The following is a 23,364-nucleotide window of genomic DNA, read 5'->3' on the forward strand; positions in this document are numbered from 1 at the left end:
TGTCCTTTATGAGCAAATCCCAATTTGGAGTGCTTTGAAATCTGATGTCTGAATGAGGAGCTGCATTATTGAAAAGGCTGAGGGTCGCTGGTGTTTCCTCACCAACACCATTTAGTAAACTTTAACCACATGTTAAGGAGCTCATTGTGGCCCAATGTCCTGCAAGGCATGAAGTAAGTAAAGGTGGACTGGCAAATTATATGTTAACTCTAAAATTCAAAATGAAAATTGGATTAATTAAACAATACATTTGTCAGTTTACAGCACAACATTTCACGGGGGTACAGAGACAGTGCAACATACAGTATGGACATTCACTTAAGGTATTTTTATCATTGTAAAAACACTTTTTTCCACTTGATCCTCAACTAATAGAAATGTAGGGTCACTTGGCTTCATGCTACATGAATAAAATGTACTTTCCCAATAAAAGCCAAATGGACATACTCCCATATTATTATTATTTTTATCTTCATCTGTGGAGAAAAACGTTTTTTCTGTGGAAGGTAAAGGCAATTTGTCAATTCTGAAAAATAACCCAAATTTAACATTTCTTTCATGCATTACATACAGCTTCTGGGGCTGAATTAATGCATTTCACTTTTAACTCAGTTTGCAACTATTTTCTAGTTTCTGTCCTGAGGAACCATGTAAAATTGTCTCATTCTATATTTTATTTTCCTCCACTGATAGCCTGTATCCTGCACCGACAGTCACACTCATATCCAACATCTTTTCTCCATATGGCTCAGGTTCTCCACCCTGTGGTGGCAGAGTGTACTGCGCACTTGTATTACATCTTGTGTGCATACTCTAACATGCTTCCTGTAATTTATTATCTATATTTTCTTTTAGTTATCAAATAATAGCAGCATAGACAAGACACCCATATGTATGCAACAAAGAGACCACACAAGCTACAAAGCAGTTAAGGTTTAGTATGAAAAAGTGGCAACGAACTATTTACAATGATCAGTAACATTTGACTAGACCTAAATAAAAAACAGAAACTTATAAAATGCAGATCTGCTTTCAACATTTGTTGCAAAGATTAGTAAGGAAAAACTAGAAAATATGAAACAGAGCAGAAAATCTACAAAATCTTATAGCTGCCATCAGCGATCATTTGATATGTTACAGGACTAATAGATGGATGACGCAGAGCTGTTATATATCATCTACTATGTACAAAGTTCAAGACATCTCTCACACAAAGAACAGTACAAAAGAAAATAAAGCACAACCAGCGAGTCAGTGGTAAAGACAAACTGTTACAAAGTGAAGTCAAGAAGGAGGAGGAAGAAACCTGACTGGTTTACATTCAGAGGCATCGAAAACAATCACGGTTTCATTCATTCTAAAAACACATATCTGACATTTCAAAGACACAGTATCTTAGAAACAGAGCACAATGAAAAATAGTGATATGAAGAAAATCATCACTTGGAGAGTTACCCACTCCTCTTTAGGGTTAGTGAATTATTGTATTTCTCATGACAGGTAATATAGTTTTGTTTTTTGCAGTCCTGGAAGAAACTGAATTAACAGGAAACAAAACCAAGTGGCGTGCACGCACACACACACACACACACACACACACACACACACACACACACACACACACACACACAGCCTCCCACCCCCACCAAAATAAGAGAAGGTGCATTTTAAGTGTTAATTTTTTAAATAAACGTCTTTACTTTAACGTTCAATGTGTCTTTATTAAAAAGCGAAGTGTTAATATTTTGTATGAGTATGCATGTGTATATTTTTACAAATCAGTGAAAGACTGTATGTGTGTGTGAACGTCAATCTACTGGACGTGACAGTTGTCTTGATACGTAGGTTTCTCCTCGTCACTCGGGGAGAGACACTTCCTGTTGGAGCTCTCTGCAGAGGGACTCTGGGGGAAGAGCAAGATAAGATAAGATAAGATAAGATATTCCTTTATTAGTCCCACAGTAGGGACATATGCAAGAGAGTGAAAGAGGAAAAACACAAAGTAGGAAGTGAATGTGTGAATTAAAAACGCTAGTACAGTTCCTGTGCAAAACATGCCTGTTCAGAGCAGGCCAAATGCTTGGCCCTGTGGTGTTGCTGCTTGCATTGTTCTCAAGGGCCGATTGTAAACAACTTCACACTCGACACTGTGCTTCCTTGGTTCCTGAGCAATACATCTGCCATGTCATAGCTGCGTCACACACCCAAGTCACGGCTTCTCAGAAACACCGGTGAAATAAACTGGTTCATGGTTAAAAAACAAACAAAAAAAAAAAACACACCCATGTGCAGCTACTCGTGGTCAGAAACACCAGTGAATTACACTTAGCAGATGTATTAATTTTCTAAATAGCCATATTCGTTGCTTGTTTTGAAATAACCACTGCGGTTATAGAATAGAGCATGGATTAATGAGTGGAGGTATTTTGACAGTGGTAAAGTAATCAAGTAGTGTAAGTTAGTATGGCAAAACATACACAATATGAGTTGCAATGGCAGAGTGCCGCTGTTTCTGTAGGCTATCCACTCATCACTCGTTGATTCCAGGGAAGTGAGGAAGAGTTCAGTATATTCAGCATCCATACGTTAGTATATTCAGCGTCCAGCAGCAAAAGTGCATTGCAGTCCAAATGAGCCGCGGCCTGTAAAGGCCCGCTTCGGACGACAAGCCCCGCCACTGCACAAAGCGCAGTTCGGATGTTTATTCAAAGTATATCAATATCAAACATGTCGCCTGTCCAAATTGCACCAAATTTGACAATGCATGTCCTTGAGTCCCCGGCAATACACCCGCCAAGTGGGAGGTAAATTGGATGAAAGGTGCTCGAGATATGAGAAGGACATACCCACATACATACAGACAGGCAGGCAGACCTTGCTTTATAGTTAGATGTAAAGACACACAGTCGTACACTGGGGGGGAGTCAGTCTAACAGGTGACTGGGAGACATTTTTTCCTCTTGACCTCTCTGACCTAAAACCTCTACATCCTCTAATTCACCGCTGGTTCACTTCAGCTGACCTGATGCAGTTAGAGGCTGACCTGGACTGACTGAAAGTTGAGAGGAGTACGGATATCCTATTAGGGGCCCAGCAACCTAAACTAACACATACACATTGATCAAGAAAGTTGGCGTAAATCGTGAACCCTTCGACTCTCGTTAGCCATCTCTGAAAGTTCCCTCAGATACCAACAGGTAACCTCAAAGATACTACGTCCATTTTTCTAAAGCATACAAAGTGCATCACTGCCTTTATGGTCTATAAAATGAAAAGGCAATTTTCCATTTGCATTGTTTAGAAATGTGCAGTGTATCATTACACTTTGCTCAATAACATAGTCATATTAATTTTCCACTGATAGGTGTTTTGTTATAGCTGTTTAGTCTCTAGTGTCTTTATGTGGAGTATCATACAGGGTTCTTAAACCTTATCCAAAGTCAAATTCAAGCACTTTTTAAGGTGCATTTTCAAGTTTTTCCAGCACCTTACAGATGTGGTAAATATTATACTGTGTAATGACTATATATTGTATAATTCAGAGACATGATTAACTGTTTTAAAGCACTCGTCATCTGTGTTTACATGTGAGTGTATGTTCATTTTCTGTTGCTGGCTGTTGAGAATAAATGGAGAGATAGAGATAGAGATAGAGATAGAGAGATGGTTGCTGCTGCTCACCTTGGTGTCAGATGCAGTCGTGAGAGCGGTCTGTTTGGCAGCCAATCGAGGACTGCTGCGCTTCACTGTGGTTCTCCTCATGATGAACGGACTGGCCTCCCCCAGAGGAATATCAGCAAAGCCTGTGAGTACAAATGATGATTATTTTTTTGCGCTATGAAGAATAAAACTCATAAGTGTAAAGTGCTTTGTTCTGCCAACTAGTATTCTACTCAGTGATCTATCATTTTTGTCTATACAGTTAAATTTACACACACTTAAGTGTGTCTGAAGCTCATGGGGATCAGCAGAAATCTAACAACAAAAAGCTGGAGGGTCTAGAGTCTTACTGTATTTCAGACTAAGAAATTAGCATTACATTTTCTCTATCGAAGTTCCAAGCTAATCACACTTGATCCCACTAACATGAAAGGTCAGACTGATAAAACTCACACTAAAATATAACAGCACAGTAAAACAAACTATATGTGCCTTTTTTTCTTGATGTTGGCAGGGCTCCTGAGTGTAACCAAAAATCTGTCAGGTGCGACTAAACATTTCCATTGTTCGCTCCGGTGTGCCTGACATTTAGTTAATCTGGAGCCCTGATTGGTGAACTATATTAGATTACCAGCCAAGACGTACCTCTCTGCACCAGCTCAGGAAGTCCCTCTGGTTTGAACTCCTCGCCTTCCTGTTCAGTTCTTGCTTTGGGTGTCGTCACTGCGTTGGCTTTGAGCTTCTTCGTCAGGTTGTGCAGGGCCTCCTGAGCACTGTCTTTACTACTGATGTCACGGTGACCACGTTTCCCTGACGATGACCCCTGAGGAGACCTCTGAGGTGTTGAAGGAGCCATATTCTCAGTGTTGTCATCCAGTTTCTCTTGCAGATGTTTGGAGGAAGATATCCTTCCTAAACGCCGGCGGCGAGTACCTTCAGTATTGCTGGAGGGGATGTTCGCTTCGTTAGTACGCTGGCTAGCAGTGAGCTGCTCCAGCCGGATTGTCAGTGCATCGTTGGTCTCTTCCAGTTTGTGGACTTTAACCATCAGGCCGCAGTATTTATCGATGCTCTCGTCTGCCTCGCTGCTTTTCTCCTCCAGGAGTTTGTTCAGTTCATCCAACTCGCTCTTCATCACCTCCAGCTCTCCATTTCTCTCTTCTAACTCCTTCTTCCTTCCATCGAGAGCAGCCTCAAGTTCTTCCACCTCCTTAGTTTTTTGTTGTGACTCTATTGTTTTTTCTTCTGCCTCCATCTTCTTCTGCTGCAGGGCAGTCTTCAGGTCGTCCACTTCCTTCTTTCTCTTCTCTGCCTCCATCTTCAACTGGTTCACCTCAGTCTGCACCTCCTGGCTGCTCTTTCTTTCAGCTGTAACAAAATTGTGCCCATGTTAACAAAATGACTCAGCTTCACCTTCTAGAGATTTAATCTCCCTGTTTTCAAAACACAATGCAGGTCTGAGCGTTGAAGTCAAGCTAACCAAGTTAACCGATCTGACTGTTTACACTGGGCAGACCTGGATTTCTCTATAATTTATTATGCTTTTCAAGTCATTTTGGTAAATGGACTACTGCATGTTAGCACTGAGACTAATGCCATTATAGCCCTCCTTTTTCATATCATAAAATAATTATCTCATCGTCCATACTTTTCATAATATTGGCCTTTGTCTGGTATTAGTCAGATCTTGGATTCATTTGGATTTATTTAAAATAGGGCTGTCAATCGATTCAAATATCGAATCACGATTAATCACATGATTGTCCATAGTTAGATCACAAATTAATCGCACAAATTTTTATCTGTTCAAAATTTACCTTAAAGGAAGATTTGTCAAGTCTTTAATACTCTTATCAACATGGGAGTGGGCAAATATTCTTGTTTTAAGGAAATGTATGTATATATTTATTATTGGAAATCAATTAACAACACAAAGCAATGACAAATATTGTCCACAAACCCTCACAGGTACTGCATTTAGCATAAAAAATATGCTAAACCCATTTTCACTCAGATATCTTGAGGTCAGAGGTCAAGGGACCCCTTTGAAAATCGCCATGCCAGTTTTTCCTTCGCCAAATTTAGCGTAAATTTGGAACGTTATTTAGCCTCCTTCCCGACAAGTTAGTATGACAAGGTTGGCACTAATGCATGTTTTCCAGTTTCATATGATGCCAGTATCGTGTTAACTTTGACAGCCCCTTTTTTAAAATAGTGCAAAAACGCTTAAATATGTCTCCACACCTGAGTTGTTTAGCATCTCTTGCTTCTCCTGCTCCAGCTGTTTGCAGGTCTTCATCCAAAGACTCATCTTGCTCAGGGCAGAGTCTCTCTCTTTAGACAGACGAGCAGCCTGAGACGTTAGCTCCGACACCTGAAAAGGGTGGACAGAAAGTGGTAAGATTTAGTCATGTGGAAAGAAAATAAAACAGGATATCATACTCACTCATATCAGTCTTGAGGGTAATATCACTTTTGGTACATGCTGAGTGGTTGGCAATTTGGACAGTCGTCTAGACCACACAGCTTCAGCTTAAAAGGATGCCAGTATAGTTTTATTTGACTTTTCCCTCTAACACCTGTGACTGTATAAACTCACTCATGTCTCATTCAAAGCTGCGGTTGTTTACAAGAATGATTTTAAGATGAGCTTGTAGAAACTGCTGCATTGACATTTTGAACCTGTCGTGTTGAACAGTGCCTGTGACTGAAGGTCTGAAGGTGACACAAACAAGTAAAGTGGCGATTATTCTTTGAAGCTACAGGGTGAAACGGATTATTTCAGAGTGTGTGTGTGGACATTTTAGACTGACTACATGTGTGTGTACCTGTTTATTGAGCTGTGTGGCAGACAGTTTGGATGCTTCCAACTCCTTCTCCATAGAGGCAACTGTAGACTGAAGAGTCTCTTGTTCTTCTGTGAGTTTCTCTTTGTCTCCTTCTGCTCTTTGCTTCTCTTGTTCCAGTGAAGAAAGAGCTGAAGAGAGGTTATTTTTCTCGACTTCAATCGCAGAAAGGGCCGACTGCAATTTTTGTTTTTCGGCCTCTAACTTCTGTTTCTCCTCCTCTACTTTTTCCTTCTCTTCCTTTAATGAAGAAAGAGTTTGTTGCATGTCACGTTGCTCTTTTTCTATCAAGGAGAGGCTCGACTGAAGCTTCTCTTTCTCATCAGCTAACACCACCCTCTCTTGCTCCAGTCTTTCTTTCTCTTCTTCTACAGATGTGAGAGTGCAGCGCAGATTATCTCTCTCTTGCTCCACTGAAAACAAAGTTGAGTGCAGTTTCTCTTTTTCCTCTGCCAGCCGTCCATTTTCTTCTTCTATCTGTTCTTTTTCCGCCATAAGAGACGAGATGGATTCTACTGAGGCTCGTCTCTGATCTGCCTCCTTCTCCAACATTTCTCTCTCTTCCTCTTTAGCTTTTATGAGTGTTTTAAGCTCTTTGATTTCTTCTTCCAATGCCTCAATATTGGTCCTCAGGTTGTTTCTCTCTTTCTCCCACTCGTCTCGCTGAGAGCGGAGCCTCTCTCCTTCTGTCTGCCATTCTTCCAGAGAAGACTGCAGACAGGTTTTCTCTTTCTCCATCTCCACCAGCAGAGGCTGCATCCTCTCTTTCTCCCCTTCTATTTCTGCACTCTTTTGTTCAAGTGATGTCTCTCTCTGTCGAGAGGCTTCCAGCTGTGCTTGGAGGTCATCCACCTGTTTCGTTTGCCTCTCTGCTTCTTCCTTCATTCCTTTCTCCAGCTCTTCAACCCTGCATTTCTGTCTTTCCTCTTCCTCTCTTCTATCCACCTCGGCTTTCTCCAACCCTCTCTCCAGCTCCTCTTTAGCGGCCTTCAGTTCTTCGATCTCGCTGTTTTTGGCTTCCAGCTCTCTCTCCATGCGTTCTTTCTCAGATCTCAGGTTGTCCAGCGTTGCAGAGAGCTCTGATAGTTTCTCGCTGAGCTCCCTCTTCTCCTCCTCCACCTGAGGGTCAGGAGTTGGTGAAGGTTGAAGACAGACAGCAGCAGAGAGTTAGTGAAAGGAGACAAGCCAATGGTGGAGGAGAAAATCAGGATGGAAAGGTTGGAGAAATCAGATTAATATATAGCTTGTTTTACAACAACTGGCATATTTTACTATTAGAACATAAAGAAAAAAACATCACAGATACACAGCAAAGCAGATTATGATGAATGTACCTTGCTCCTTTCCTCCTCCAGCTCAGCTTTGGCTGTTTCAGCCTGTGTAAGAGCATAAAACATTTGCATTTAATACAAACTGAGCAAATGTTGACCCTCTATCTAATCCCCTCACATGTGAATTTTATCCAGACAATGTAAAAATGAGCCATTACAATGCAAAGACAGACATGGTGGTTATTTCTTTACACATTTACACGTTTACAACAGAATACCTGTATGACAGCTTCCTCTAGACTTTGCTCGTCGTCTTCCTTCTCTCGCTCCAGGGCATCAATGCGATCTTGCAGTGAGTCAGACTTCCTCTGGGCAGCTAGAGAGGTTAAGAGTCACAATTAGACACCAACTCACAAAACTCAAAAGGTTATGTCATTTCAAAGGATGTTAAGAGTAACCTTTGAGCAGCTCTCCCATCTTCTTTTTCTTCCTCTCGTCCGACTCGATGCGGACCTGGAGCTTTTCAATACCAGTCCTCATCTGCCGGACCTCGTCTTGTGTGGCGTTCAGACGAGAGGCAATCTCTCCTTTTTCCAGTAGAGAGGACTCCAGAGACTGTGAGAGACGGCATACTTCTCCCTCTAATGCCTTGAGGAGAAACAGGAGGGAAACCAGGAGGATTAGAAACTAAAGAGTATCTGAACCATCTGAGGGTTTATTGGTCTATGGTCATTTTAAAACCCAAAACTCTTTATCTTGTTTTTAACAAGATAAAAGGGCAAGCTTTGTGACTACGGACGGGCTCTCTGAGGAAACCCAATCTCAATAAGTTATGACCCCCCTCACCTCTATCTTGCCGACCATGGACTCAGTGCTTTGATTGGTCGAGGTGTGGTCTTCTTTGATCTTGTCCAGCTGCCCGATGAGCTCCTCTCTTTCTCCACTCTGTTGGGATATTGCCTGTTCCAGCATCTTAAACTGCTCCAGCAGCTTTAGAGAATAACAAGAAAAGAGGGAGAAAAGGGAATTAACGCTCATCCTTTAAAATAAAATGTCAACATATCTGACCACATGAGTGTATCTTCATCACCAACAATGTTACATTAATCTAATGTTCACTTTTGCTATTAACATTACTTTAGCTGCACAGTTATGTTTAGGAAACAGACAAGGATGTGCAGAAAAGCTCAGAGTCTGAACTATCTGGATCTTATGGATAGGTCTGAGTTTTCATCAGCCAATAGAATCAAAGCGGCATTTCTGCTACCATCCATCCATGTTGCTATGTTCTGAATTGAAAAAAATAGAAGAAGAAGAAAAGGACTGTGCATCTTTGACTTGGCTGGTGAAACAAACCAAACAAGGTGACAGACTTTCACTTCATTTATGCTATCAATTTAAGCCAACTCTGAATAAAAGCCTCTTTCTGATCTGTATCACATATTTAAATCGACACAAGGAACTGTGCACATGTGCCAGACTATTGAATGTTACATACCTGTTGTCTCTCTCTCTTCAGTTTCTCCATGCTGCTTTGCAGGGCTTCATACTCCTTCCTCCCTGCTCTGATGTCGTCCTCCAGGATGGAAATTATGTTTCTGGTGTCACAGTTGGTCTTCTCCAGACTGTGAACTTTCTCTCTCCATTGGCCCAAAGACTGGTTCAGGTCATCTCGCTCCTCGGTGCAGGACACGAGTTCAGATCTCAGCTGGGTTGTCTGGAGAAATAGTAAGATTGAGAATAGTTATGGCACGTTGATTGATCAGTAAGCTTAAAAAACACTTTCTTGCTTTAATTGATTATTTTCCCAATACATGCACATTAATGTAGCTCTTACACATCCAAGATTTTGTTGTTTTAGTTCACAAGCTTTTGACCAAGTGCTCACCTCTGTCGTAAGTGTTTCTATCTGCTGCTCCATGCCCGAACAGGTCCTCCTCTGGGTCTCCATCTCATCCCCCAGTTTGCTCCTCTCCCTCTGCATGGTCTCCAGCTCAGTCTCCATGCCCAGGATGTGCTGCTCCAGGTTGGCTTTCTCAGAGCGAACCCTCTTCAGCTCACTCTCCTGCTGAAGGAATTTCTCGTCCCATCCACCTACAGAACCAAGGGAAACATCTAATCAATACTATGAAAGTTGCCATGAAAGTTAAGCTGCTCTTTAACATATGAACCCAAACTATGGTTGCACTTTATTTGTAGGTATTCACAACCACATATACTAATCATGTACCTTGTTAGAGTCTGAGGTTTAAAGTTTTAGTTAAGGGTTAGTTAATAATCTTGCATGGTGAAGTTAATCCCTCATATTTACCTTTGGCCATCTCCAGTCCTTCCAGCATCTCCATAACATCAGCCAGCTGACATTTAGCTGTTTGCAGCTGCAGAGTTAATGTCTCCCTCTCCTCTGACAGCTCAGCCAACTAAAATTGAGCACACAGTATTAGTATCAGCTTACATTTATCATTTAAGTGGTAATTTGGCAATCTGCAATTTCTTCCCCCTACCTGGTCAGCAACGACTTTCTTCTCCTCCAAAGCGATGCTCAGCTTATGTGCTGCACCCTGAGCCTCCTCCTCTGCTGCGTGAACTTTCTTTTCCAAGTTTTCAACTTGGACTTCCAGCTCAGAGGTCAACTCCATTCTCAGTACGAGGTCGGACTTCAGAAGGTCAAACTCTGAGCGCAGGGTTAGGAGTTCTTGTTTTGAGATCATTTCTGTGTGATCGAGGTTGAGGTCATTTTGTACCTGGAATGACTCTGCCATTGAAAGACAGATTGAATATATACAAGTTATTTAAACATCAATGATCAGCTTTAAAACAATACTTCGTAGTGTGAATCTGAATGCATTTAAATCAGCATCAAGTGTCAAGTCTAAGTACCTGGGAATCTAAAATATACTGTGACACTTATAATGGCCTGAGCAATAGTATTTAGCTATATTTTTTAAGTTTCAAAAATGTGGATCCCCTTGAGAAGTTAGAATTAGAAAGTTAGTTAGAAAGTAAATGTATTTTTGCAGAAAATGTTGAAATCATGAGTCTAAGGTGGCAGCTCAGTGTGAAACAAAGTAAATAACCCCAAAAAACTGCAGTCATGGGCATCATTTTAATGACTCACCGGAGGATTCTAACTGCCTGGTCTCACCAACAGAGGAAGATGGTGAAGAAATCTCACATATTTCAGCTTGACTTTCAAGAACATCTCTGGGACTGCTGCTGTCTTCAGGGAGCTGCAAGAAAGAAGATAAAATTAAAACTGTCATAATCAAAACTCAAGCTTTTTGAACACAAAATGCTCAAACTTGTTAATGCAAAACATTCCATTCTAGTGGAAGCAACTATCAAGATCCCTCATTAATTATTAATAATTAAATCAAGTATCCCCCAAGTTAAATCCATTAAAGCATCATAGTAAAATACATGAATACATATTGTAATCATTTTCTACCTGATCTAAGGGTTGCTGCTCCTTGTTCTCCCTCGTATCCTCAACATCGGCCACATGTGCCTCCCTCTCTTCGTCCAGTTGTTCCTGGATCATCTCTTGCTCAGTGACGTCCTCCTTGAACACCAGCTCTGTCTCACTACCAGGGTTGAGGGAGATTAGATTAATTTATTACGTAATAAAACACATACAACACACATAAGCATATAATGTCTATTTGTGTTTAGTGTAAAACCCATTGTACCTGAAAGCCTCGTCAGACTGGTGGGAAAGTTCACCCAGTTCAGTCACCACTGGGCTCAGCTGTTCTTTTACTGGAAGGGACTCAGTACTGGTGCTTGTATCAAGTGTTGGCTCTACATCAGTCTGTCCTGCTGCGTCTGCTGGGGAAACCGTAGCAGATAATTCAATAAAAATGTATGTAATCAAATTAAAGAAGCAGCTTCATGAAAAACTTTAATCTAGTTTTGGTTTACACTCACCACCGACATCCGTCTCCTCAGTCTCCATGTGGCTGATTTTATCTCCCGGGTTCTTCTGGGTTCCCTGCGACTCTGAGAGCTGCTGTATGAGACTTTGCTGTTGGCCCACCTGCTCCAGCAGCGAGTCATACTGCTGTTTGAACACAGTCAGCTCATTCTGTAAGCTGGCCAACTTCTGATGCAGCTCTGCCTGCTCCGCCTCAAACTGTTGGCTCCTGTGATAGAACATGAAAGTGAATCCAGGTAATATTAATAGTAATCAAAACACTTAAAAGTACAAAAATAGACATTCATTCTGGAGAATTTAACTGTAGTGGCTCATAAAAGATGTATTGTACCTCTCTCTGTTCTCCTCCTCAGTCCTCTTGTCCTTCATCTGGAGCTGCTCTTTAAGTGAAGCCACCTCTTCTTCATGCCTCTCTATGCTTTCTTGTAACTGCAGCTTCTCCTCAGTTACCTGACTCACACTAGATTGTAGTTTGATGTTCTCCTCAGTCAGCTGATTATAGTTAACTTCCAGCTGAAGCTTTTCCTCAACTACTCGATTCAAGCTAACGACAGAGTTATTTTTCTCGCAGGTTAGCTCACTTAGTTTAGCCTCGAGTTGGACTTTTTCCTCGTTTATCAGATTGAGGGTAACATCTAGTTGGGCTTTCTCCTCGATGACCTCTCTAAGGGTTGATTCAGCTTCTTGTTTCTCTACAGCTATTTCATCCATCTTCTGCTTTTCTTCAGTTAACTGCTGAACGTTGGTCTGCAGTTGTTTGTTCTGCTCAGATAGCTCGTCTAAACTGGCTTCCAGCTGCTTCTTCTCTGCATTTATTTGAATAATTTCAGTTTCAACTTGCTCTTTGTTGTCTGTTAACTGTTTCAAAGTAGTCTCAAGGTTGTTTTTCTCTTGTTGTAGCTGATTAAGATTGTTTTTTTTGTCTTCAATCATCTGCTCTAACTTGATATTTTCCTCCATGGTCAGGCTGAGTTTAGACTCTAAAGTAGCAACGCTCTCCTCCAGCTGTTTTTGTTTGACGGCGTCCTCTTCCAGACGAGTTATCTCACAGCTCCTCTCCATCAGCTCCTCCCTGGCTGTGAGGTACTGCGTCTCCAGCATTGAGTTCTGAGCTTGGATCTCCTCTAACCGGGTTTCCAAGACAGAGACCTGAAAAGGTTAGAGTTTAGATTGAACCCAATTAGGGATGTTTTCTTCCCTACAGAACAGGAGCCGGTAAAGATTATGCCAGTTTGCTGCCTGAAGTTTAGACAATTAAATAAATCAGACAGTTATGAGACATGAGGATTGTGCTAAAATATTGAGCTCCAAAGATTCATGAAAATCTAGCATCTGTGGCACAACTTGATTTTGATAAACTTTAGTGTAAGATAGTGTTTCTACCTGGGCTTTGCTGTCCTCCAGTCGGACCTCCATGTCAGATATCTCGGTGTGGTTGTGAGCTAGATTAGCCTCCAGTGACTCTATGGTTCCCTTCAGCTCCTCCACCTGACTTTCAAAAGTGTTCATGACGTTCTCGTTGTCCTCCAGGTCCATTTGCAGCATCTCCAGCTGCACCTTTATGTGAAAAATTACATGAATAGAGCAACTTATTAAAAACAACATTTGAAAATTACCCCAGGCAAGACTAACATAATATAATACGGTTTCCACTCTATGTAAGAAGATTAGTAGACATGTAAGGCCAGAAACATAGCCAAGAATACATCAGTAACCAACCTTGATTTTGTTCATTGCAGCCATCTTCTCTTTCAGAAGATCTGATGTTTTGGTCTGCTCTGCCTCTGCTTTATTCAGCTTCTCCTTCAGGCTCTTTATCGTGTTGTCTCTCTCTTCTAAGCCGTGTGAAGCAGCCGACAGAGTCGTCTTCATGGTCTTGAACTCCTCCCGTCGAGAACTTGATTCCTTTTTAGCAGCAGCTACTGATTTCTTAGCGGCTTCGAGCTTCTCTTTAAGGATCTTCTCTTTGTTGAAGGAATTTTCGACCTCCAGAGCACGGCTCTCTGACTCTTTGCTCATCTTCTCTGTGAGCTCTTTGACCTCTTCTTCCAAAGTAGAGATCTGATTGGTTTTCTCAATCAGGTTGCTCTCCAAGTTGGACTTGATTTCAATAGTGGAGGAGTGACTCTTCTCAAGAGCTTCTAGATGCTTCTTAAGGTCGGCATGGGACTGGTTGACCACGTCCAGTTCATTCTTCAAGACTGGAAGCTTCTCTGCTGCAGCTTTGCTTGCGGTTACCTCCTCTTCTAAGGAAGATATCTGCTCCAGAAGGTTGTTGATCTTCTCAGTATGAACCTGCTGGAGGTTCTTCATAAGAAATAGATTTAAGTTTATTATTTGTGTAGTACAGCCTGTGGTGCAGTATGAGAAAATATGTAGAACTAACAAAACACCATTTTCTAAAAAGTGCAATATTTTACCTCAGCCTCTTTCTTCATCTCTTGAACTGCATTTTCCAGCTCAGCCTTTTGTTTCTCCAGAGACAAAATCTGAGCTTCAGCCTCTCCGAGCTGCTTCTCCTTCTCTTCTGTGTGGCTTTGCAGAGCCTTCAGCTCTTCATCCAACTGTTTGAGCTCCTCTGAGTTCTTCTCAAGCATCTTTTTGTGTTCCCCTTCATTGTCTGTCAGCGTCTTAATTTGTTTCTGCAGCTCAGCTCCCAGTTGCTCCTGGACCTTCAGGAACTGACCCGTGGAACTGACCTGAAACATGAAGAGAAGATTCAACTATGGCTTTTATTGGTTCAGACAAAAGTAAGGAATAATACCCAGATGCCAGATATAGTGTTGGGTAAATATGAAATCTATGATTACAAAGATACTTTGATTTTTAATATACTCATTGGTCAAAAGATTATATTGTACCGTCGAATAAATTGCAACATCACTAAAAAGAGCTTAAAAATTTATTTTTTTTCTAAATATATAAAAAGAATAAATAATAGGCTATCTGTTTTAAATCGTTTCTGTTGCAGTCCAGTAAAACAGACCTGGTTTTTGGTGAGCAGCAGCTCTTGCTGAGCCTCCTCCAACTGCAGCTTGAGCTGCTCGGCCTCTTCAACCTTTGCTGAAACACTCTCCTCACACTGCTTCAGCAGGGTGGCTTTCTCCTCTACCAACCTGGTGGAGATCAGACACCAAAGACAGAGAAAATGCATGTTAAAAGCGAGCTGGTTATTTTTTCCCCAAGGAAACAATGGGTACACAGTATCCATATCACACTTTTATCATAAGACACTACAGCGTCACTAAGTATATTATTGTGGCTGTGTCAATTATTCTCTTAAACCCTGCAATCTCGTGTTGCACAGTGACGCAGTCTCAACAAAAACTAAACTTTATGAAGTTTGTAAAGGTAGGGTTTATTGCAGGGCTGTTGTATTGGAAAAAGAGTTCATTCCAAATTATTAACTAATCAACAACAAATAAAACTCCCACCTGGAACTTTGCTCCTCCTGCTGTGCAGTGGCCTGAGCGAGGCTCTCCCTCAGCTGGCTGATCTCCGCTTGGCCTAACTCCACCAGCTGGTCTTTGGAGCGAGACAGGTCGCAGGCTGCATGGAGCTCGTCCTGCAGCTCCGTGTTGGTCCTCTCAGCCTGCTCTGCTCGAGTCATTTCCTTTTGCAACCGCAACTCCAGACCTTTGACCTGTTCAGATTAAAGAGTAAGCACCAGGCCAAACTAGGAATCAATGGCTATTCCTTATATTGCAGATTTTAAAATGTTATTGGGTGTCCTGTGCTGTGATCAAGACCAAAATCATAATAAAGGTACAGTGTAATTCAGTGATGCAGAGAAATGGTTTATCATCTGATTCCATTACAAAAGAAGAAGGAGGGATGCCATGTTTTCCAATTAACACTTTCAACATTTCAAAATGTACAATTTACTGGAAAATTTAAAAAGAAAAAATAACAATACAATATATCACCTGTGCTTCAAGCTGAGCCACTTGCACAGCGACATTCTCCAGGTCTTTGGTGTGCTTCTGTCCGGCCTCGGAGAATTTAGACTGGAGCTCGTTGTACTGATGCTCCCTCTCCTCCAACTCTGTGCTCTTGTTGAGGAGTTCTCCCTTCAAGGAATCGATGTGAGCAGACAGACTGGCCTTGTCTCCCTCTGCGCCCATGAGCTGCTTCTACAGTAGCGATTAGAAATGTATTAGCCCGTAGAATCTCAAAAGCAAGGGGTATTTAATGGCAATAACTAGAATACAGCACATCCTAGACTGGGTGACACAGGTCTAAGTTTTTTGCATTAAATGTACTTTATAGAAGTCTCTTAGTGGAACAAATGAACTTTTTCATGATTTTCTGAGCTATTAGGGTCTTTCATCATTTGTGAATTTGTGAAAAGCAAACCCAAAATTTAACAGGTTTTGGCATACACAACTAAACAAACAGGTTCTTTCAGTATTCGTGTCTGTGTGCTAAATATGACAGAACATAATCCATAATTTAAATGAATATATTGGTAACCACAGCCCCTTACCTTAACGTCATTATTAGCCTCATTCAGCATGATGACACTGTTCTCCAAGTTGCCAATTTTGTCAGTGAGGTCTTTTTGCACAGCCTCAGTTTCATTAATCAACGTCTCCTTCTCTTTCTTCCACTTTAGGAGAGCTTGATGTTCTTGTTTCAGTTCCTTACTCTCATTCTGACTGGCAGTGAGATTGGATTTCAGCTCTTGGCTCTCCTTCTCTATCACCATCAACCTGTTGGTCAGCCTCTCCATCTCTTCCTTCTGTTTCTGTAGTTCGCTCTGAGATCTACAGTGTGATAAATACATTTACAATGATTGAAATATCATAGTATAGTACGCTTTATACTCTTGCATAAATTGTGACTGAACTTTCTTCTTTTCTGCAGTAAAACTATGCATACCTGTCATTTTTGGTCTCTGCATCAGAAAGTGTCTTCTTCAAGTTTTCCAGCTCCCGGGACGAAGACGAAGTCTGCTGCTCCAGTTTGGTCTGAAGTCTCTTCAGCTCCTCCGCCTGCCCTTCTGATTTGGCTGAAGAGCAAAAAGACAAGTTAAAACTGAGAAACCTCAGATAAGTCTCTAAAATAACTGCTGTCATTGCCATTCCTACAATTAATTTACCTTTAAGGTCATCAAGTAATCCCTGGGTGCGTTTGAAGTTCTGGTCTGTGCTCTTCTTCTCTTCCTCCAGCTGACTCAGACGCCTGCTGCTCTGGTCCAACTGGACAGTTGCACTGTTCTTCTCTTTCTGCAGTTCCTGGAGGGAAGAGAAAATGTGGAGAGAACATGAGTGGCAGCAAAATATGCTGACAGATAGGAAGGAAGACATGGAGGCTGTGAGGAAAAAAGTGTGGCAGGAAAAATAAAGAATAAAATTAGAAAGACCTGTTCATAGCATTGAGAAATATATACTGAAACTTTTACATTTTGGTAATTTGGTTAAAATACAATATTGGGTGGTAATATTTTACACGTTTTTAGTTGGACACAAAGGCTGTCCAGACATTAAGTAAAGATAAAAGCTATATCAGTAGATTTGCTAGTTAGTTGCCACGTCTCAATTACATTAAATGTATATTCTACCAAAACCAACCCACCTCCATTTTCTTGCGGAGGTCCTGCTCTTTGTTCTGGCAGGCCTGGAGGCTCTGCTCTGACCTCAGCAATTTCTGTTTCTGCTCCTCCACCTCCTTCTCCATCTGACTCTTCTGGACGCACATCTGGAAAGAAGCAAGAGGAGAGAAGCGTTATCAGAGAAGGAGAAGTACATACAAGGGCAGAAAGTCTGAGAAGTGTGGCACAAATGTCACGTACAAAAGCCCTAAACACTTCAATAGACAGAAGTTGATGCAAAACAGCTGGAGTTTGAATTTCAACATTCAAATCTTTCAACAAATGTGATCTGCAAGATAAAAGTCAGCGTTTTCTGGATTGCCCGCAGTTTGCACCTTTGCATACAAAGAGAAGTAGTTGATTCTACCACGTCTTGAACTGTATTGCACTCTTCTCACAGCCATTGTCAAAATAAATTTGGGTCTGTGTTTGCTGATAGTAACAGTATCATTAAGGTAGCCAATAATATTAGCTAGTACACAACATAATTACAAAGAAATAACAAGAAGCTAATGTGCCACCCTCAGAGAGGGTTCAGTGACTTCCAGGTTATCCAGGTTGATGGCTGTGTGAAGACAGAATGAATCAGATAGATAAAGGAAGAGCAAGATGTTGGGGGCAGCAGCAGCTCAGTCGCTTGGGAACTTCAAGTCCCCGCATGGACCAAGTACTGAGTGTGAACTGGTAGCTGGAGAGATACCAGTTTGCCTCTTGGGCACTACCGAGGTGCCTTTGAGCAAGGCACCAAACCCCCAACTGCTCGGGGCAGCCCCCTCGCTCCGACATCTCTCAATTAATGCATGTACTATATATAGGTGCATGTGTGTATTTCGGGCCTATGTGTACTGTGTAAAAAATAGAATTTCCCCTCAGGGGATCAATAAAGTGCCTTCCTCTTCTTCTAATGTTACCTTCTCCATGTCAGCCTGCAGTACGTTGTGGTCTTTTTTGGACTGTTGGATCTCTTGTGTCAGCTTGGTTCTGGTCTGGTTCAGCTGCTGGTCCAAAGCCTGGTGAGAAGTCTGCAGCTGGGCGAGCTCCTACACAAATATAACAGAGACAAACCTTTTTTGATTAAAATAAATTCTTTTAAAAAAGCATTTTTATTCATAATATTCGGTAAAACTTAAAAACATTTAGGTCTAATGATATTATGACTCCAGGTCGTTGCACCTTTTGACTGTCTCTCTCTTGATCTTTGAGTTTCTGCTCCAGGGCTTTTTTGCAGCTCTCAGCGTTGTGCCTCTGACAGTTCATCTCCTCCGACACTTGTTTCAGCTTCTGCTCAACTGATGAACACTAAGAGCAATAAGCACAGTTGTTGTCAGTCATTTACATATTTTCTTATGTTTTTTTTTAACCCATTGTGCCTACTATAAACTGTGTAATCAAGCAGAAATAGAATATGAACAATATATCCCTAATTAAAGTCTCTATGTACCAATCATGGAAGCCTACCTTGGCCTCAACCTGCTGGTGTCTGTCTGTGGCCTGTCTCAGCTCGTGGCTGGCCTTGGTCAGGTCTCTGTCCCGTTCAGTCAGCTCTTTGCGGGCTTGGTTCAGTTGGGTTTGTAGCTCCTGCAGCTTGGAGGCCTGGCTACGAATTTCCTTCTCCTGTGTGGACAGATTCCTCTCCAGCTCTGACACACGACCACGCAGCTCTGATGACGGAAGAGTAAACATTTAAGTCCTGTTGCTGGACATGATCAGGATATTTAACTCAAATGGAGCCAAATAAATTTTTCTGAGGTAGTAGACTTTTACTGAAAATATACCAAACATTGTATAAGATATTATTTCCGAAACAAATTATTGACAGTCCACCTTGGTTGATGCTCTTCAGCTGCTCCATCTGTTGGGAGGATCCACATGGACTCTGCACCACTCTGGAAGAGCTCATCCGCTGGCTGGTTTTAAGGGGCGTCTCCTCGTGGGCGTCCCACAGGGATGCTCCCCGCTTCTTCAGAGGCGTTTCCATTGGATCCTGAGACTGGCGTTTGTGGGCCTGATCCTGTTGCCATGGGAATATGGAAGATCCAGCTTGGCGGGCAGCAATGTCCTTGTGGCTTACACTGGCTGAAGACTGATTCAACAGCTAGAAGAGAAAAGATGAGTTAACATCAGCAAATACAAAGAAACAAACCCACATAATAAATATAATAAGTAATGCACTCACTTTGACCTGCAGGACTTTGAGTTCAGTTTCCATCCTTTTTCTTTCTTCTACCTCCTGACTGTATTTCTCCTGAAGCTCATCTAGTCTGTTATCTATGGAACACAAATACAAACATCATGTTAGAGCAAACTGACAAACTCATCCAGAATCACTCAGTTACATACGTATCTTTGGCTCATATACAAAAAACCCAAGTAGATGAGAAGCAGCAATATCTCTAACATTTGCATCAATACCAACCTGAAAGGTAAGCATATTGCTGGAAACCAAACAAGAAGAAGAAGGAAAAAAATGAAGGAAACGGTGATTCTTAAACAGGATAAAAACAAACACTGAACTACCTTGCTGTCTGTAGGCTGGGACAGGAGTTGGAGTAGGGAAACTTTTCTGTGGAGTAGTGTAAGGCGGAAGCTCAGAGGAGGAGCATGACAAGGAGGAGGATGACAAGGAGGACGAGCCAGCAGGCTGCGAACGATCCAGCTCATTTTTGTACCTGAGCAGATGGAAAGACAATAAAGAAAGCAGTGCTTCCCATCAGGTCAAATAGTTTATATCTATTCATGTTAAGCATGACTTACTCAGTACTTGACAAAGCAACAAGTCACAGGAGCTAGATTGTAAATCCACCTTCTCTACTTGCGTAAAAATGCATATCAACAGACACTGAACTCACTTCTTGAGCTCCTGCTCCAGTCGCTCTATGGTCTTCCTGCAGGAGTTAAGCTGACCATCCAGGTAGCTCACCTACGTTTGAGAACAGGATTTAGTCATGGTTTTCCTATACATTTGATTTTAAAAATACATTGTTAGTTGGCCTCAAGTACATCTGTAAAATATGAATATTCATTATTGGTGATCTGATAACTTTATCCCCTAGAACTGAATGAATTTCAAACTAAAGAGCAATAAACTGCAGCAGATAGATTTCTTTCTTTCTCACATCAGTAACTGACCTGCTGCTCTTTGACTCCGAGGTCATGGACGACCTTTTGACGGGCTTTCTCCACAGAGTCACATGACTCTAATAAAGACTGGTTCTCTCTTTTCAAAGCAGAGGTCTCAGTACGTTCACTGTCCGCCTGGAGAAAGAGAAACGGACACATAATAAACGGATTAAAAAATCTTTCTTGTGTGTCTGTATTTTTTTTTTTTCTGGTATAATGTCTACATCTGTTAGGACAATGCAACAGTAATTTCCCTCAAGGGATTCAATACAGTTTCATTTATCTACAATCCATTCCTCTTGAACACTGACCTTTTGTTTCTGTTTTTGGAGGGCAGCCTCCAAGGAGTCCAGCTGAAACTGTTTCTGGTTCCTGTCCTTCTTCAGTTTGTCCAGCTGGCCCTCCATCTCCTGGATCTTCTGCAGGGCTTTCCCTGGAAGTCCATCCTTCCACTCCTCCACCGCCCAGCTCATGGTTTATAACCTGACTAAACACAGACATCCATTCATTTAGTTGAAGGGGGAAAACAATAACAATCTGCAAACTGACAGCTCATTAATGACGATATGATAGATAGATAGATAGATAGATAGATAGATAGATAGTAACTTTATTGATCCCGAGGGAAATTCAAGTTTCCAGCACCTCAGTTCCATAGTGCAAACTAGTAAAAAGTAAGTAGTACAAAGTATTAAAAAAAAATATACCAGATATAAAAATGCCAGGAGATGAAGAAAACTGTTAAAAATGAATACAGTGCAGGGTAGCAACTGAGATACGGGACTATTAAAAATGTGAATATAGTGCAAAAAAGTGATATAGTGCTGGATAATAAGATAAAGAGACCAGAGGGGATTAAGAAATGTTAAATATGGAATATAATGCGGGAGAATAACTGAGGTAGAGTTTAAAAAAAAAAAAGAAATAGACTAAAGTGCAGAATAAAGCTGTACATTGTTGTAGAATAGGTAAGGCAAGGCAGCTTTATTTGTATAGCACATTTCAGCAACAGGGCAATTCAAAGTGCTTTACATAAACATTCAAGAACATTTCGACAAAGTGCAAAAGAACATTAAGACATAATTAAAACAGTTATAAAAACATAAAAACATTAAAGATTAGAAAATAAAAACAAGCTTAAAATAAAAGCTAGGATAGAAGCTTAAATAGAATATAACACACAAGAGTAAAAGCTCTATGCAGTATAAGATCATTATCTGGTTTAATAAAAGGCAGCAGCAGCAAACAGGAAAGTTTGAAGCTTTGATTTAAAAGAACTCAGAGTTGGAGTTGGTCCTGCAGGTTTCTGGGATGTTGATCCAGATATTTGGTGCATAAAAACTGAACGCTGCTTCTGCATGTTTAGTTCTGACTCTGGGGGACACTAAGCAGACCTGATCCAGATGACCTGAGAGGTCTGGATGGTTCATAACATAGCAGAAGATCAGAAATGTATTTTATATACAGTAAAACAAGTCTATAAAGGTGCAGAGTAGAGCTGTTTGTGGTGTGCAGAATTAAAAAGTAGCTCAGTCTATTAGAGTGTACTGTGTGCATTACTATCTGTCCGGACTGATGGACAATAAGTAACGTTAGTGTCGTTGCTGTATTACCACATGATGACAACACATGTCCTAACAAGAACACAACAATGGTTCAGGGAGAGTTCATCAATTAATGACAAGAATATAACAATAACACGTTGCTTCCTTGGGCTGGTGTTGATGCGTGACACCTCTTTAACGTAACGAAACGTAACGTAAAATGTGAGACTAGCTAACGTTACGTCATCGTTAGTTTTTATATATATTACCAACGTGGGGTCATTGTGACGTAAGCAACGTTAGTTAGCTAGCATCAGCTACGTTACAGTTATCTATAGCTAACGTAACGTTTACTAAAGTTACCACATTGGTTGCGATGTTATTTATAACTGGTGAAGTAACGTTGACGCTGGATAATCAAACGTGAGATTATTATTAGCTAATTAATGTAGTGTTAATTAGAAGAGAAGCGTTACCATAGCAGCAACCGTTACCGTTGGTATTAACCGAACGTCAGTTGGGTTCAACATGGTGTTAGCAAACGTACATTTTTAAAATTCAAGCAATAAAATCGACCAACTGACGGCTGGAGATTATAAACAGTGTTGTGAAATGACACGTTAAGGCTCAAATTAATCTTTTATAAGAGTTAATATTGAAGATAGCTGCACTTACTTTAGGCGCGATGCTTCTTTATATCACACACTGAGACTGTTTGGGTTGTTCTCGTTGGAAAATTCAAACTGAACCGCAACTCACTCAGCTGCAAGCCCATTGGCTGGTTCATGTGACGTCATGTCATACAACGCACATGATTGGTTGACTTCTGTTTGTCTCATTAGTGACACCATGTGGTGAGACTTGGTAAGTACACCCTAATACATCCATGGTACACCCCACTAACAGGTTATTATCAGGAGCTGTCCCACAGACACAGACATCTTTTTATCCATCATTCTTTTACTTGCCTATCTATTTATTTATTTATTTTTTAAATCTTGCCTTAATTTGATTAATTGATTTTTTTTTATTATTATTCTTTTCTTTTAAATAACCAGGTTAGTCCCATTGAGATCAAAGATCTATTTTACAAGGGAGACCTGGCCAAGATAGCAGCAAGACAGTTATAGTAAAAGTAACAGACAACACATACATTAACAACATTAAAACTTGCTGATACAAAACACTTGCACACAGACAACCAGAGCTTTAAACTCATTCAAGGTAACTAAGTTTTGAAGTTGAAGGTCAGATTGCAAATTATTCCAGGAAGTAGGTGCCGAAAACCTAAAAGCTTTCTTTCCCATTTGCACCCTGACACACTGTACACAGTCACATGATATTGATATTGATCTTTGCCCAGTTCTGTTGGCTTTTTTAGTTTTCTTTATTTTTA

At 41.0% G+C, this 23,364-nt stretch overlaps 1 protein-coding gene across 5 annotated transcripts; it reads right to left on the bottom strand.

The window, feature by feature from the left end:
• Nucleotides 1-1,441: 1,441 nt before the first annotated feature.
• Nucleotides 1,442-22,768, bottom strand: cenpf (centromere protein F). Of its 5 annotated transcripts, none has more exons than XM_037751471.1 (38): nt 22,644-22,768; nt 20,736-20,911; nt 20,434-20,559; nt 20,154-20,224; nt 19,822-19,973; nt 19,481-19,572; nt 19,129-19,399; nt 18,763-18,965; nt 18,478-18,603; nt 18,216-18,344; nt 17,289-17,411; nt 16,813-16,948; nt 16,593-16,722; nt 16,198-16,477; nt 15,638-15,844; nt 15,146-15,354; nt 14,698-14,827; nt 14,132-14,410; nt 13,431-14,018; nt 13,095-13,268; nt 12,043-12,860; nt 11,705-11,919; nt 11,467-11,602; nt 11,226-11,370; nt 10,896-11,007; nt 10,282-10,538; nt 10,089-10,197; nt 9,666-9,871; nt 9,276-9,494; nt 8,624-8,767; nt 8,236-8,425; nt 8,056-8,153; nt 7,841-7,882; nt 6,489-7,625; nt 5,905-6,034; nt 4,306-5,028; nt 3,682-3,803; nt 1,442-1,903 (listed from the first exon to the last, which is right to left on the bottom strand). In XM_037751471.1, exons 2-38 carry the CDS (start codon nt 20,895-20,897, stop codon nt 1,814-1,816), a joined length of 8,481 nt encoding a protein of 2,826 aa, XP_037607399.1. In that variant the 5' UTR covers nt 20,898-20,911; nt 22,644-22,768; the 3' UTR covers nt 1,442-1,813. The 5 variants fall into 5 exon arrangements, with proteins under 5 accessions (XP_037607399.1, XP_037607425.1, XP_037607416.1 ...); XM_037751497.1 differs by having other exon boundaries at nt 10,282-10,532; nt 11,226-11,361; nt 11,467-11,605; XM_037751488.1 differs by having other exon boundaries at nt 11,226-11,361; nt 11,467-11,605.
• Between the last annotated feature and the right edge of the window lie 596 nt (nt 22,769-23,364).

Source organism: Sebastes umbrosus, chromosome 2 (assembly GCF_015220745.1).
Source record: "Sebastes umbrosus isolate fSebUmb1 chromosome 2, fSebUmb1.pri, whole genome shotgun sequence".
NCBI classification, from domain to species: Eukaryota; Metazoa; Chordata; class Actinopteri; order Perciformes; family Sebastidae; genus Sebastes; species Sebastes umbrosus.

Excerpts from the sequence above, each read along its gene's own strand:
- cenpf (XM_037751463.1), bottom strand. The coding sequence starts at position 20,897 with ATGAGCTGGGCGGTGGAGGAGTGGAAGGATGGACTTCCAGGGAAAGCC. Across the intron at positions 19,573-19,821 it reads CCCAGCCTACAGACAGCAAG|ATAACAGACTAGATGAGCTT; the intron begins GTAGTTCAGTGT and ends TGTGTTCCATAG. Across the intron at positions 16,949-17,288 it reads ACCTCCGCAAGAAAATGGAG|GAACTGCAGAAAGAGAAGAA; the intron begins GTGGGTTGGTTT and ends TCTTCCCTCCAG.